The sequence below is a fragment of the Trifolium pratense genome, linkage group LG4 (genome assembly GCF_020283565.1).
Source record: "Trifolium pratense cultivar HEN17-A07 linkage group LG4, ARS_RC_1.1, whole genome shotgun sequence".
NCBI classification, from domain to species: domain Eukaryota; kingdom Viridiplantae; phylum Streptophyta; class Magnoliopsida; order Fabales; family Fabaceae; genus Trifolium; species Trifolium pratense.
In genome coordinates this window covers 23,395,570-23,412,252 of record NC_060062.1, presented here as the reverse complement: position 1 = coordinate 23,412,252, position 16,683 = coordinate 23,395,570, and the positions used below count along the sequence as shown (strand labels likewise).

Below are 16,683 nucleotides of genomic sequence, written 5' to 3'. Positions count from 1 at the left end.
CTATGGTTTGTTGAGCTGGGTTGGTAGCTGCAATATGCTGGCCTGCACGCTCCAAGTTGGCAAAGCTTGGGCCAAAGCTTGGGTCTCTTTGTTCCTAGACAAGAGGGCACTGTGTGAGGCTGGTTTCACAGAGCAGCGAACACCTCTGGCTCATTAAGCTAGGTGCGCCTAGCCTATGAACCATAACTTTTTTTTTTCACCCTTTGGGTTTGAGTGCAAATAGAACTGTAATGGCAACAACTTGGTGTACAACCAACAACCTTCTATTTGTTTACATCTGGCTTCAACAAAATAAATTAAAGTTGTTTGATTTGTCTGAATTTTAATTTCAAGAAGTTTGACGATTGGGAAAATAACCAAATTGTTATAATTCCACTTAAAAAAAGTCTTATAATAAACATCATAATACAAATTACCTGAAAAACAATAAAAATTGTTAGTTACCTACAGCTATTAGCATTTAGCAGTTAGAACATAGAACCGAAATCAGAAGTTAAACTAATAGCTTTCAAAACTACTATATAAATAAATATGGCACATTACTAGTGACCTAAAATGCCCAAAATCAGCACAGCTCCTTTTAGGTACAACCAAAGCTTAATAAATGGGTCCTTTATAGAGTGTTGTAAATATGTCACATTACATTTAATGCTACCAATTTTTCTTCCTCTTCCACAATAGAAGTCTAATGTGGGAAGTAAACAAAAAAAAAGTCTAATGTAGGATTAATAGACTAATAGCTGTTCTAAGCTAATACAATAACATGACTCGATAGCTAACTATACATATTGCATATAAATAGAGAAGTTAAACTAGTAGTTTGTAACACTTAAAAGTATCAACAAATTAATTTCATTCAATAACATATACACTATTTTTTTAAATTACTTCAAACTCCTCTTTTCCAATGGATACACTCCTCTCCTTAAGATGGCCGCAATGACATTCATTGCAGCCGACATCCAATTCGGCTGGGCACTCCAGCTTTCCTTGCTAACACCTTATGTGCAGCTCGGGGGAGTTCCCCATCAATGGGCCGCCAAGATATGGCTCTGCGGCCCAATTTCGGGAATGGTGATCCAGCCACTCAATGGTTTGTTCTCCTTCTTCATGGCCATCAGTAATATTCTTGGCTATTTGGCAGGCTCCTATGAAAAACTCCACACACTGTTTCCTTTCATGGAAACCAGAGCTTGCAATGCCTTTTGCGCTGACCTCAAAAGTATGGTTCTTCTTCTGGGTGCTCCTCCTTATCATTCTTTCTACCTTCACCCTTCTTTATGTAGAAGACATCTTAGTTACATCATCGGAATCCGAATCACAAGTTTCTTGCTTCGGCAAGTTGCTTGGTGCATTCAATGGATTACCGAAATCGATGTGGATGCTGATGGTAGTAACAGCAATCAACCGGGTTGCTTGGTTCCCATTCTTCCTCTTCGACACGGATTGGATGAATCCAACATTCTATGAATTTAAAAAGTAAATTTCTTTCTATTGACTAGATATATCCAACATTCTATGAATTTAAAAAGTAAATTTCTTTTTATATTAAGGAACGGATCGGAGGGAGTACTAACTCCTATGGTTCTAATTGTGAATCCTTTTTGCTTTTATTTTATTCCATAAGGAATACTACTAGTATAAGTTTTCTCTAATAATATAATACTTCAAAATTTTCAGGTTTATATATGGAAGAAGTCCTCAATATCTCAATTGTCACTCTTCATGTTAGATTCATTTACATCTTGTATTTGTCACTCATTACTTTATTGCTCAACAATTGTATGATTTATTTACATTAGATTAATTATCTATTTTAATATTAAGACAATTTATCTTTTTTAATTTCACTTTGGAAGCAACATCATTCACCCATTCACTACATTCTCAACAATTGTCGTTGAAACAACATAATTTTGGAGAAACTAATAAGTCGAGCACACAGAGAACTTAGAGAACTTACCCATCTGATAAGTCGGGTCTGTCCTCAATCGGACCAACATCAGAAAGCAGTAACAACTCAATCAGACTAAAAGTGGTAATTGAATTGAATTAATATGAAAATATGAAAGTGCGAAGATGAATTAGAAACATTATTACTTTTCTCGTTACTTAAAAAACGAGTGTGTAAATAGTAAAAATTGGGGGGAAAGTTTGTTTTTTCTAGATAGCAAATTGCAAACTAAGTTTATTTTCAAGAATGTGAACCGTATAAAAATCAAATTGTTTTGTCCTCTTCACCCTTCTCTCATCTCCTATGAAATAACTTTAAGTGGAACACAGTTCGCAAGTTAAAGTGTGTGAACCATTCGTTCACCTAATTTTCTATTTTCTGTCAAACTTATCGACTCTTGTAGCCTTGATACATGACTATTGCAAGTATAAATGTAAACTTGGTCATATCAAATAAAGTAAAAATCAAATTGTGATTGGTTGATAATCACAACCGCTCCAGTGACAAATTAAAATATGATATAAGATAGTGGCCACATTTTTATATGGTACACTAGTTAAAGTGTAAAAGTGTAAATTGAGTTCGCACTCTAAGTGTGTGTTTGGTTTAGCGGTGGTTAGAAATGAGTTTGGTATAATTGATTTTGTTAAAAGCGAGTTGAATATAATTGATTTGAGTTCGCACTCTAACTGTTATGTTTTCTTTTCCTACCCTCAACGTATCTCTCTCCTCGGCTCCCAAATGATTATATTTTTGGGTATCGTCTACGTGCAATTGTAGAGACTAATCATCTCGAGATAATTGAATGAGTTAACCAGGGACAGATCCAGAAACTTATTGCACGGGGGGCCCGAAACAAGAACAATTATTTTAAGCCTTAAACATATTTTTTGTTAGTCATTTTGATTTTCAAATTTATCTTTCCTTTGTTAGTTTGGTCCTCAAATATGTTTTATGTTAGTCAGTTTGTCCAAAAATTACTAATAATAGACATATTTGAGAATATTTTGTAATTTCAATACACTTTATTTGACAATTAATATTTCATATATTTAAGTACCGATATATTTTATGTTAGTCATTTATTTTTACCATTGATAATTCATAATACTAAACTAAAGTGTTATAAATAGATAATTAAGACATAATAATATATATATTATATACATATATGAGGAGGAGGGGGGCATTGGTCATTGTCTGCCCCCTTTAAATCCGTCCCTGGGGTTAACCTCTTCCAACAAATAATTTTTCGTATGCATCAACCAAAGACCCCCAAATATCAACCACTTGTGATACACTATATTGATATCCTTTTGGATTTTAACCTATGGACTTCGGATTTTAGAACCCAACACCTGTCATTTAGAATCGAAAAATGCACAATTTTTAGGAATTTTGTGTTCCAATGTTGATAAAGCTACTCATGACATCAAAATATTGTTGATTTTGTTCCGGTTAAAAAATCTTTTGGGTAAAATCTACACTTGATAGAAAGGATCATTGTTCGATTCACCGCAACTGTGATTGAGAGGTGGTTGAAATCATTTGATTACAGAACTGACTCTCGAACCAGATTATACGGTCCATAGACCAGCAGATACCGATGCTGAAATAAAAAATAGTAATAATTATCGGTTGTCACGATCTTATTGAAGAATTGTATCTCTAAACAAAGTTATCACTTGTTTCTAATTATGTTATATATAAAATTTCAAATGGAAATATTAAATAATTTAAAATTGAAAGATGCAACTGGTATTGTCAAATAGATTCCATTTTGATTTTTATGATAGTGAAGTCAACTAAGGAGAATTTGCATAGGCGTGGCTTAGAATTTAAAATTAAAAAAAATGGTGTTTGATTGTTGAAGTTATGAGAGGACACAATGTGAAGTGGTTGCACAGCTACCGACAGGGTTGCTATTACTAATACAAAGGATTAAACAAATCTTAGTAGTAATTATTAACATTTTCAATCCCCTTTGGATGCAACAAATAGTAGTATTGTTCATAATACATCCAAAATAATTCACATTTAAGTTGTTGTCTCAATGAATAAACAATGTGATCGGCATGCCGAATCAGATTTGTGTTGTTTAAGTTTTTATATTATTATAGTTTGTTACATAATTTTACTAACGATGAATTAGTTTAAGTTGTAAGAAGTTGAGCCCTTAAATAGATTGGTTGTTAGAGGTTCATCTCTGAACAACGGTGAAAACTTCGTACTATTGTAACTAAAAATAATTAAGGCTTAAATATTTTTTTAGTCATAACAAATATGCAACCTTTTCAATTTAGTCCATAAATAATTTTAATAGTAATTTTAGTCCCTATAAAAATGTTTGTCAACATATTTTCAATGACCTCTCATAAAAAGTTAAAAATATGAATAATACATAAAAACTAATGCAATTGGAAATGCAAGGATTAACAAGCGTTAAGTCTAGAACAAAAATATAAATTTGTAAAACAAAAACCTACGAAATAAAGCTCTGGAATTCACACACAAAAAAAAAATATCGGATTTTATTAATTGATTAAAGATAGTCCTTACGACTACAACACAAAATTATTTAAATACTAAACTGAAACTCTGACGTGATAAATATTCAAAATAGAAATAAAACAAAAAATTGCTAAAATTATGCTAAAAATATTAAATGCTGTTTTCGGGATTGAAAAGAACTCGGATGGCTTAACAAGCCCATATGTCACATCATAGTAGCAAGTTGGACTCGTGAGCCGATTCCCTATTCGGAAATGTATAATAATAGTCTTCCTGACATAGGATGCAAAACTTGCAACAATCCTGTCGCGAACCTATCTTTCCGACGCGCAACTTCATCTTCGATACACACAGCCAACTTTGCTACATCAATAAAAATTTATATATTGGCATAAATTATTTCGCATAAACTGAAAAATAAGTCAATCGAATCACACCCATATAGTTTGTTTACTATGTGGATCATAGTAATTTCCTGAAATATATAGATGATATCATATAAGAAATAATGTCAACATGGACAAAATTTACTATGACTAAAACAAAACAATGACCAAAAACAAATTTTCCTATATTTGACATGCTAAAATCAAACAACTTTTACATAGACTCAAAGTGAAAACTTGTATATAAAGTAAACTTAAGAGTACTCTTTAGTCTTTAATTACAAAGACCTTAATTAAATGCACTTAGTATAAATTATACAAAGAACATTCATTGATATTTTCAGTACATGAATTAATAACATGTCAACCCTTACATTGTTCCCTCCACATTCTCTTTGAAACAGTCAATAATATCCAATCATGCATGTCTGTTCTGATCATAAGTGCAAAATCGTGTGCATAGAAAATTGAGAGTTGAGTTAGAGTCATTTTCTATATATTAAAAATTCAATAGCCTATGTATTAAATATTAAAGTTATAGAATGTGTGACATTACTTTCAAAAAAGAAAAAATTGTACTGCATAAGAATCTATTTTATTTTATTTTTTCTGATTTGAGTTAATTTCTTTTTATGCTTCTTGATTTCTCTCACTTATTGATTCAATGAAGCTCAAAAATAAGTTCATATTGTTGATTCTATTTCTGCATTGTGTTATTTTCAATGTTGAATCAAAGTGTGTGAAAGGGTGTGATGTAGCTTTAGCTTCATACTATATCATGCCTTTAGTACAACTCTCAAATATAACAACATTTATGCAATCAAAGATTGTTAAAAATTCTCCTAAAGTTATAATGAGCTATAATAAAGACATAGTATTTAGTAATGATAATCTATTTTCATATTTTAGAATCAACGTTCCATTCCCATGTGAATGTATTGGAGGCGAATTTCTCGGTCATGTGTTTGAGTATTCTTCTTCTGAAGGAGATACTTACGATTTGATTGCGAATACTTATTATGCAAGTTTGACAACTGTTGAGGTTTTGAAAAAGTTCAATAGTTATGATCCAAATCATATACCTGTTAAGGGTAAAGTTAATGTTACTGTTAATTGTTCTTGTGGGAATAGTCAGATTTCAAAAGATTATGGCTTGTTTATTACCTATCCACTAAGGGCTATGGATACTCTTCAAAAGATTGCAAATGAATCTAAACTAGATGAAGGGTTGATACAGAGTTTCAATTCTGGTGTCAATTTTAGCAAAGGGGGTGGGATTGTGTTCATTCCAGGAAGAGGTATGTTTTCCATTTCTTTCATCACCTTTTGATGTTTTTCTTTTTAAAAAATAAGCGGAGAAACTTACACATACTATGTGTGGATCTAAACCTGCACCCTAGCATATCAAATGTTTGTGCAGTCTTTTACCATACGAGTTGCACTTACGAGACTCGCCTTTTCATGTTTTGATAAAAAGTATTTGGTATAAATATATCAGTTAGAGTATATTTGAAGGATAAATAATATGCCAACTGCGGTGGCGCAGATGGTTTGTGACCTTTTGTATGTCTAAAATTCCGCAGTTTGTAGATTATATGTAAATTCCATTGTAAATCTTCAATGAAGTTGGTGGATTTTATTAGAAATACTTGGTATAAATGTTTTTTAGTCTTAGTCCTCCGGTTCTCTGAAAAAAAGAATCTTGGTAATCTGAAGTTCAGATGGGTTGTAAGTAAAGTCTGGTTAATGATTGTTGTATCCAAAGTTTGATCTTGGGTATTCCCGATTGATACGACTTTCACATATATGGTATAAACTTTAATTAAGTTGCTTAAAGTTTTATTTATTTTTAACTTTGCAGATCAAAATGGAGATTATGTTCCCTTATATCCTAGGTAGGTAACTTTGATTATCAACTTTCATGTTGAATGCATATACAAGAACTTAATATTGCTTCATGTTTGGTGCTAGCATTCTAACATTTCTTTTTTGCTTCTTGCAGAACAGGTTTGAATTTCTGAAAATGTATTGTGATGATTAACTTTAGGTTGATGCATGTTCACAAAAAAGAATGTAAAAAAGGTCAATGCCTCTTATGACCTTAAATTTGGTTCTATATAAACAGGTCTTGCTAAAGGTGCAGCTATTGGTATAACTATAGCAGGAATATTTGGACTTGTATTAATAGTTATCTGCATATATGTCAAATACTTCCAAAAGAAGGAAGAAGAAAAAGTTAAACTTCCACAAACTTCTATTGCACTTTCAACTCAAGATGGTAATGGTATATTTTTGTATCTTATGATATAAGCATTTCTATAAGTATTTGAGAAAGATTACGAAAATAAGCTATCATGAGTGAGTGTCATGATAGCTTATGAAAATAATTTACTATATATATGAAAACAGTTTAATCATATGCTTGCTGATTTTTGTTTCTGATGCCGGTGAAGCCTCTTGTAGTGGAGAATATGAAACTTCGGGATCCAGTGTGCCTGGTACTGGTAGTACGGCTGGTCTTACAGGCATTATGGTTGCAAAGTCAACAGAATTTTCGTATCAAGAACTAGCTAAAGCTACAAATAACTTCAGCTTGGATCATAAAATTGGTCAAGGTGGATTTGGAGCTGTCTATTATGCAGAACTTCGAGGCGAGGTAATTATGAAACTGTAAGATTAATTCAATTGATCCTATGTTCCTGACAACAAAAGAACAACAAGATCAATAAACAAAATGCGGAAAATAGGAACTTAAACAATTACCTCCAGCCATTGTTATAGTGTTGTGAATGTACAATCTTTGAGTCTTCTAAGCTCTTACTCTCAACTATATAGATGGTGTATATATTTCTGAATAATGGAATGAGAGTAAGCTTAGGGACCAAAGACTATTATATATGCTTGATTCTACCATCAAGAATAAACAAGCCATTACCACCCAATTAATTGTCATTAATCTTATGACTAATTAGCAACCAAAACCTCCATAACCTATGGACCATTAAAAGTGAGGTTTTATTAACAATAATTTGTAAAGTAAAACCGATAAATTATTACATTCTCCCACTTGGTCCATAGGATCTAATAATTGGCCTAAATAAGTCAACAAGTACCTTCCTTAAGAAACAAACATGTGAATCATAGTGATAGTTCCTCTAAAAGCGAGTATTATCATTTATGTATTACGACATATTTAATTACTCAAGTATATACTTAATTTGGTAACAATAAAACTTAATGAATAAACCATATGTTTATTCTTGGTCCAAAATGAAATATATTTTCTCAAAACTAAAGTGCGCATGAATATGAGAAAATAATATAATATATAAGAGTTTTATTAATAAACTGAATGTATACAATCATAAAGTGGAACCAAAATCAAATATAACTTAATGAATAAACTCATAACATTTATGTTTATTCAAGTTCCAAACTTAAACGATATTTCTCAAAATCAAATTTGTACGTACACTTTAGAACTTAAAACATGAGAAAATATCATACATAGAGTTTCATAAAACAAAATCGTTCTTAAAACGAAAACCAAATATAGGAACCAAATCCCATTTTTCTACACGATCCTTAAATTTTGACGGGGGCATGCCTTTAGTCAAAGGATCGACAATCATCAATTCAGTACTAATATGATCAATAATAGTTATTTGATCCCCAATGCGTTTTCTTACAGCTAAATACTTAATGTCGATATACTTAATTCGACTTTCACTTTTGTTATTCTTAGCCATAAAACCGCAGCTGAATTGTCACTATGTATCTTTAGTGGTCTAAAAATTGAGTTTACAACTTTAAACCCAAAATGAAACTCTTCATTCATACACCATGTGATGTAGTCTCAAACAATATATAAACTAACAAAATACGAACTTAGCTTCCATTGTGGAAGTTACGGTCAAGGTCTGCTTTACGTTTTTTTTTTTCAAGAAACAACTTCACTGGCTAACATGAAAATGTAACCGGATGCTGATTTTCTTAAGTCAACGTAATCCGCAATCTCTAAATTAGAGTAACCTTTGACCTCTAAAATTTCAGTTTAGCATAAACATGTAGTCTTTGGTTCCTTGAAGGTACCTAGTTACTTTATTTGCAGCTTTCCAGTGTTCCATATATGGATTACTCTAATATCTATTTCATATTCCGATTGCAAATGCAATGTCAGGTCGTGCGCGAACCTGAGCATACATTAGGCTTCCACCAGTGGAAGCATATGGAATATTAAGCATTTGTTCCCTTTCAAAATTATTCTTAGGGAATTTGCTCAAATTAAACTTATCACCCTTCACAATGGGAGCCATACTCGGTGAACAATCTTTCATCCAAAATCTCTCTAAAACTTTATTGATATATAGGTTTCTTGTGATAGACCTATAACTCCTCGAGATCTATCTCTATGGATCTTGATGTCAATGACATAAGATGCCTCACCCATATCTTTCATATCAAAATTTTTAGAGAGGAATTATTTCACCTCATGTAGAAAACTTTTATCATTGGTAGCAAGTAAAATATCATCCACATATAAAATAAGAAAACAAATTTTACTCCCACTAACCTTCTGGTATATACATTGATCCATGAGATTTTCAACAAATCCAAATGAAGAAACTATCCCATAAATTTAAGATACCATTGACGGGATGCTTGTTTCAAATCATATATGAATTTCTTAAGCTTGTAAACCAAGTGCTCACCATCATTAGAGAAGAAACCTTCAGGTTGTTTTATATAAACCTCCTCCTCCACCACTAAGAAAGGCTGTTTTCACATCCATTTGGTGCAACTCAAGGTCAAAATATGCAACCAATGCCAAGATGACACGGAGAAAATCCTTCTTAGATACAGGAGAAAAAGTCTCTATGTAATCTATTCTCTCCTTTTGATTAAATCCCTTAGCAACGAGTCTAGCCTTGTATCTCTTAATGTTACCTAATGAATCCCTTTTGGTTTTAAATACCCATTTCCAACCAATGGCCTTCATCTCATTAGGTAACTCTACAAGATTCCAAACACCGTTGTTTTTCATGGAATTCATCTCATCTTTCATGGCATCATACCACAAATTTGACTCTTTGCAACTCATGGCTTATGAAAAGTTTTTAGGATCATTCTCAACTCCAATGTTATAGTCAGATTCTTGTAGATACACAATGTAATCACTAGAAATAGCTGATTTTCTTGTCCTAATAGACCTTCTTAATGTTGGATCAACATTTTCTTATGGATTATGTTGTTCAACTAATTGCTCATCATTTTCATGAATTTGATGATCAATTTGATCTATTGGAATATCAACATTTTGTGGAATCTCAATGATTGGTGGTTGATCAACATCCATTTGAACTTGAGGGATATTGTGAACAACAATCAATCTATCACTCGAAACTGAAGGTTGGGACTCTATATGATCATGCACAGAAACTATGTTCCTGATTTAATCACTCCCACTAATCAAGTGATCTTAAAGAAACTTTAAATTTCTTGACTCCACAATCCTAGTTGTGTGAGATGGACAATAAAATCTATAACCTTTAGACCTTTCGGCATATCCAATGAAATACCCACTAATGGTCCTCGGGTCTAGTTTCTTCTCTTGTGGGTTATAAATCCTAACCTTAGACGAACATCCCTAAACGTGCATATGTCGCAAAATCGGTTTCCAACCTTTAAATGATTCAAAAGGTGTCCTTAGGACAGCCTTGGATGGAACCCGATTGAGAATATACACACCCGTCTTTAATGCTTCATTCCACAAGGATTTAGGAAGATTAGAGTTGCTAACCATACTCCGCACCACGTCCAATAAAGTTCGGTTTCTTCTTTCTGCAACACCATTTTGGTTCGGAGAACCGGGCATGATATATTAGGCAACAATCCCATGTTCTTGAAGAAACTCGGCATATGGACCAGGTGCTTGTCCATATTCAGTGTATCTACCATAGTATTCACCACCCCGATATGATCTCACAATTTTTATTTGCTTTCCACATTGGTTCTCAACTTCTACCTTAAAGGCTTTGAAGGTATCCAATGCTTCATTCATTTTTTTTTTTTTTTTTTTTTTTTTTTATTATGAAGCAAATAAATATTCATATATCGTGAGTAATCATCTATGAATGTGATAAAATATTTCTAACCATCTGCATCCATACCTGGACAACATATGTATGAATTATTTCTAATATGCTTGAACTTCTATTGGCACCCTTCTTGGAAACGTTGGTCTGCTTTCCCTTAATGTAGTCAATACAAGTTTCAAAGTCAGCAAAATCTAGAGTATTAGGTACCCCATATTTTACTAGCCATTTAATTCTCTCTATGGAGATATGTCCTAATCTCTGATGCCATAACATAGAAGAACTCTAGTTAATATTACACCGCTTAATGCCAATTTGAACATGCATTGAACTATAAATGGATTCATTTTGTAAATTAATACGATAAAGACCATAAGACAATATACCATTCCCCACACGTTCCAAATTATAAAATAATTCAAATGACGTGTCTTTAAAATGAAAGGAATATCCAAAAGGCACAAGTCAAGAAACTGAAATCAAGTTTCGTGAGAAACTTGGTACATAAAAGGTCCTTTCTAATTTCAAAACAAAACCATTATTCAGAATTAAAATGCAAGTTCCAATAGCCTCCACATGTGAGCCCATCCTGCTTCCTGATAGGACAGTTCACTCACTTCCTACTGGCTTCCTTAAGTCTTGCATACCTTGCAAGGAGTTTGCTATATGGATTGTTGATCCATAATCAATCCACCAGGTGTTTATATTAACATTAGTCATATTAGATCAATAACTAACAAGAGAGAATGAATTATCTTTGAGCTCAGAAACTTTATGTTTGATATAAGAATAAACAATAGATTTATAAGTTGAAAAATTCCAAAGACTCATGTCAAAATTTTTGAGACATACATATTATCTGTAATGTATGTATTACCAATGTAAACATACCCCAAAATAAATCTTGTAACATAAAATTACCTGCGGGCTAAATTTTAATGTGATAAGATTTATTTAAACTTCACGATAGAATTTTCAAATTACATACACAACAACATACTTTACGTGCATAAAATAATTTGTTTTTCTATCCAAAATTATACTTTATGATAAAACTATCAAATTATGTACCAATTCATAATTCCTGCGGGTAAGTTATGAAAATAATTTGACACTCTATCCTAATTAATCATACAAATATAGCAAAAATTCCTGTAGGATAAGATTCACTATACCACATATGATTAATCACAATGTTATGTCTAATTCCTTATGTGACCATAAGAAAACCTTAGAAAATAATTTTAATTAATTAAGGGTGCTGTGGCTAATCCAAAATCAATTAAAATTATAAAAGTCACTAGACATAACAACTGAATTATATGAGAGAATAAATTTGTGTATATCATGATGATAAAATCCTCATATACAATTGCAAAATTAAAATATAATTGAACCATCATATGCAATTGTACAACTAAAACATAATAAAATTCTCATATGCAGTTGTATTAATAAAATATAATATTATCTATTTGATTTATTTATGCATAAACTCATTACAAAATAATAAAGCATAATTACTTAATTAATCAGAAAACATAATATGTAACATATAAAACCGCAACACAACAATAATTTAACAGAATTTGTTACCTGTTGCAGTGGTCATGAAGCCAATCCTTTTACTGAATGGACTTGTGTTCGAGTCCCTGAATCTATTTTGCTGTACTATTTTTCTTCAAATAACATGCAGCGAATATATATTACTGATGTAGTATTATGAATGTAACGAACACATAGCCAAGGCGGTCACAACATGGTGCTATAGTACCAGGGACGCGGGTTCAAGTCCCAGCTTTCCCAATTTATCGTTTTTTTTTTTTTTTTTTTTTTTTTGAAAATGCTACTGTTCATCTTCAACCTTGAGCGGGTCAGTTCGACCCGATTTTATGGCCCACGAATCCGAATTGAAACCCGACAATTTCAGATCAATTAAAACATGGAAAATAACAATCATTAACCTAGAAATACTATACAAAGGATTTCCATTATAATTTTGATTTCAATCTTGACTAAAAAGGTTTAAATCAAAATACCCAAAACATAAAAAAAAACTCAAACTTTAAAACAATTCTTAATATTCTCGGCACTATTTAGATTGATTCAAATAACAGAAAGCTTAGAAACTCAATGAAACGAAGATTTCTCATAATATTTTGCAATAACAATGCCTTAAACTTAAATTAAAATGAAATCTTCAAATTTTACCGAAAATGGAAAAACTGGAACAATGAACAAGGCAGAGGCAGTAAGGCTCTGATACCAAATGTAAGATTAATTCAATTGATCCTATGTTCCTGACAACAAAAGAACAACAAGATCAATAAACAAAATGCGGAAAATAGGAACTTAAACAATTACCTCCAGCCATTGTTATAGTGTTGTGAATGTACAATCTTTGAGTCTTCTAAGCTCTTACTCTCAACTATATAGATGGTGTATATATTTCTGAATAATGGAATGAGAGTAAGCTTAGGGACCAAAGACTATTATATATGCTTGATTCTACCATCAAGAATAAACAAGCCATTACCACCCAATTAATTGTCATTAATCTTATGACTAATTAGCAACCAAAACCTCCATAACCTATGGACCATTAAAAGTGAGGTTTTATTAACAATAATTTGTAAAGTAAAACCGATAAATTATTACAGAAACTAGTAGTCATTTTACAATTCTTCCTGAGAGGATTTGAACTATGTCTCTTGAGGTTACAATGTCAAACTTTTATCACTGATTTGATACCTCACGAACGTACAAAACTGTTTTCTCTAACAAGTATTATCTGTTCTCGTTTTTTAGTCTTACGAAAACAAGAATTTAAGAAACAGATTTGTAAATTATATAGCACTTAAGGGTGAATTGGGAAGTTTCCATTTTTCTCCTCACTTAGAATATAACCACTTTTTTTCACTCTTTTCGAGTTGGATTTCCTCTAATAAAATTTATTCTATGCAGAAAACAGCGATTAAGAAGATGGACGTACAAGCATCGACAGAATTTCTTTGTGAGTTGAAGGTCTTAACACATGTTCATCACTTGAATCTGGTACTTCTCATTTAATTTTTTTTTTCCATTGTTCAAATCTTTATCTTGCTTTTTACATAACCAGTTTCAAGTATATTCTAAATCTTATTCTGAATCTACCTACATTTTTATGAACAACATAGGTGAGGTTGATTGGATATTGCGTCGAAGGATCACTTTTTCTTGTATATGAACATATTGACAATGGAAACTTGGGTGAATATTTGCATGGTATAGGTAAGATCAGAACAAAAAAAGTGCTAATATTTTTCTGTGATTTTTCAATATTGTCACAAAGTTATTAATCAATGGTAATACGATTTCAGGTAGAGAACCATTACCATGGTCTAGTAGAGTGCAAATTGCTCTAGATTCAGCAAGAGGGCTTGAATACATTCATGAACACACTGTACCTGTGTATATCCATCGCGATGTAAAATCCGCAAATATATTGATAGACAAAAACTTACGCGGAAAGGTTGCTTCTTGATCGATTTTAATGATTTGCATTCAAAATTATAATTATTTTTTCTTTTTTAGATTAATTAAACTATAAATGGTTTTAAATTCAGGTCGCGGATTTTGGCTTGACCAAACTTATTGAAGTTGGAAACTCCACACTTCACACTCGTCTCGTTGGAACTTTTGGATACATGCCACCAGAGTATGATTTATTTTGTATTGTATTCAATTACGAGATTAATGTTTATGTACCAATAGTACAACAAACATTCGTACAGACATTCAATCACATCTCACCATATGTCACTTTGTTGTATTATACGGTGAGATATGACTGGATGATTGTACAGATTTTTTTTAAATTCGTTCGATTTTTATTTTTGCAGATATGCTCAATATGGTGATGTATCTCCAAAAATAGATGTGTATGCTTTTGGAGTTGTTCTTTATGAACTTATATCTGCAAAGAATGCTATTCTAAAGACAGGTGAATCTGTTGCTGAATCAAAGGGTCTTGTAGTCTTGGTAGGTCTAACCAAAATCAATTTTACCTAGAAAATACTCGAAAAAATTATAATTAAATGTTAGCCTGTTAGTTTGTTACGAAGTTATGCTTAACTTTTTCTGTAATGCAGTTTGAAGAAGCACTTAATCAGATTGATCCTTTAGAAGGTATTCGCAAATTGGTGGATCCTAGGCTTAAAGAGAACTATCCAATTGATTCTGTTCTAAAGGTGGGACTCATTTCTCTTAAGAAGAAATTTGAATGTTATTTTTAAATAGTGAAATATAATTAAAGAAAATTTGAATGTTATTTTATAAAAATAAATTGAAGAAAAAATTATAGCTTCTCATTTACACCGTTGAAATTTGCGAATAGACAAAAAAGACTTTCAAATGGTTAATGAGTTCTCTCTAGGATGAATAGTTCAGAAGAACAAGAATTCGATTTCTGATGGGAACAATTCTTGATCAGATTTTATTTACCTCACAGTCGAACTCTTGATTACTAAAAAAGTCTAATTCTGGTTCTCTCCATTAATTTGTTTTTAATTTACCGTCAAATTAGTCTTTGAATTATATTTGGCACTAGATTGAATTTGTTAAGGTGTGGTGAATATATGTTTGAATTTCAGATGGTTGAACTTGCAAGAGGATGTACAAGAGAAAATCCACTACTACGTCCAAATATGAGATCTATAGTTGTTGCTCTTATGACACTTTCATCACCAACTGAAGATTGTTATTATGACACTTCCTATGAAAATCAATCTCTCATAAATATACTCTCAGTCAGATGAACATTTTGTTTTGTGTTCAAATTTCATTTCCCAAAAATTGAGAATGTCCTAGATCTCAAGAAGACATGGTGTAATTATTTTTTGTGAAGTAGTAAACACTAAATTTGTAAGTTTTTTTTTTAATGAAATATACTAGTACAAGTTTGTTTGTTTTTTAAAAGGCAATATTTTTTTTCCTAATATTGAATATATGAAGTTTTTAGGCAAAAATTGAAGTGCAAAACATCACTATTGTTGATTATGGGACAATCCTAACAACCATGGATACTCAAGTTTTCTCAAGTTAGTTTTCCATTTTCTAAAAAAAATACTTTCGCTTTTTAATTACAAGTTCAATTTCAACTTGAAGACACGAAGTTTAAAAACGTAGCTTGCATTGAATCGGCATTCAGTCAGTCAGATTACTCTGCATTAGCCATAAAGACAAAAAGATCGTAAATTTTTACTTATGAATAGTATCGTCGAATGTAGTTAGAATTTCTTCTGCTTTTTAAGTACTAGTCAACGTTTAAACACCCATCCACTCACGCTCTAGCCTTCCTCCGCCGGCCCTAATATTTTTCTTTTGAGTTTTCTTCTTCCTTCACCTCTAAGGGGTGGTTTTAGGTCATTTTTTTACCTAAAATCACCTCTAAGGGGTGGTTTTAGGTCATTTTTTTACCTAAAATCACCCCTCTGCGTCTTTTTTCTTGTTTTTAATCTAAATAAGTGATTTTCACATATATTAAGTCTTTTAATTTTTCTTTCTTTTGTTGTGATATCTTCGTCTGAGTGCGGGTTGTGTTGTTCGTCATCATTGGGACGACATTTGTTTGTCCGTTCGTTTAGTTCATATTGAAGACCAACTTCAATCAATTGCAGATTCAATCAATGATTTAGACATCATCGTTGCAGATCCGGAAGCATGGACATTCCGGTGACTTTAATTTTATCATATTATT

General features: G+C 31.8%; 1 protein-coding gene across 3 annotated transcripts; it reads left to right on the top strand.

The window, feature by feature from the left end:
- Nucleotides 1–5,151: 5,151 nt before the first annotated feature.
- Nucleotides 5,152–15,798, top strand: LOC123882001 (lysM domain receptor-like kinase 3). Of its 3 annotated transcripts, none has more exons than XM_045930770.1 (11): nt 5,152–6,149; nt 6,713–6,746; nt 6,972–7,135; nt 7,305–7,507; nt 13,911–14,000; nt 14,123–14,216; nt 14,306–14,457; nt 14,552–14,643; nt 14,828–14,966; nt 15,077–15,175; nt 15,578–15,797. In XM_045930770.1, exons 1-11 carry the CDS (start codon nt 5,516–5,518, stop codon nt 15,740–15,742), a joined length of 1,866 nt encoding a protein of 621 aa, XP_045786726.1. In that variant the 5' UTR covers nt 5,152–5,515; the 3' UTR covers nt 15,743–15,797. The 3 variants fall into 3 exon arrangements, with proteins under 3 accessions (XP_045786726.1, XP_045786727.1, XP_045786728.1); XM_045930771.1 differs by having other exon boundaries at nt 6,972–7,129; nt 15,578–15,796; XM_045930772.1 differs by having other exon boundaries at nt 6,011–6,149; nt 6,977–7,135; nt 15,578–15,798.
- The last annotated feature ends 885 nt before the right edge of the window (nt 15,799–16,683 follow it).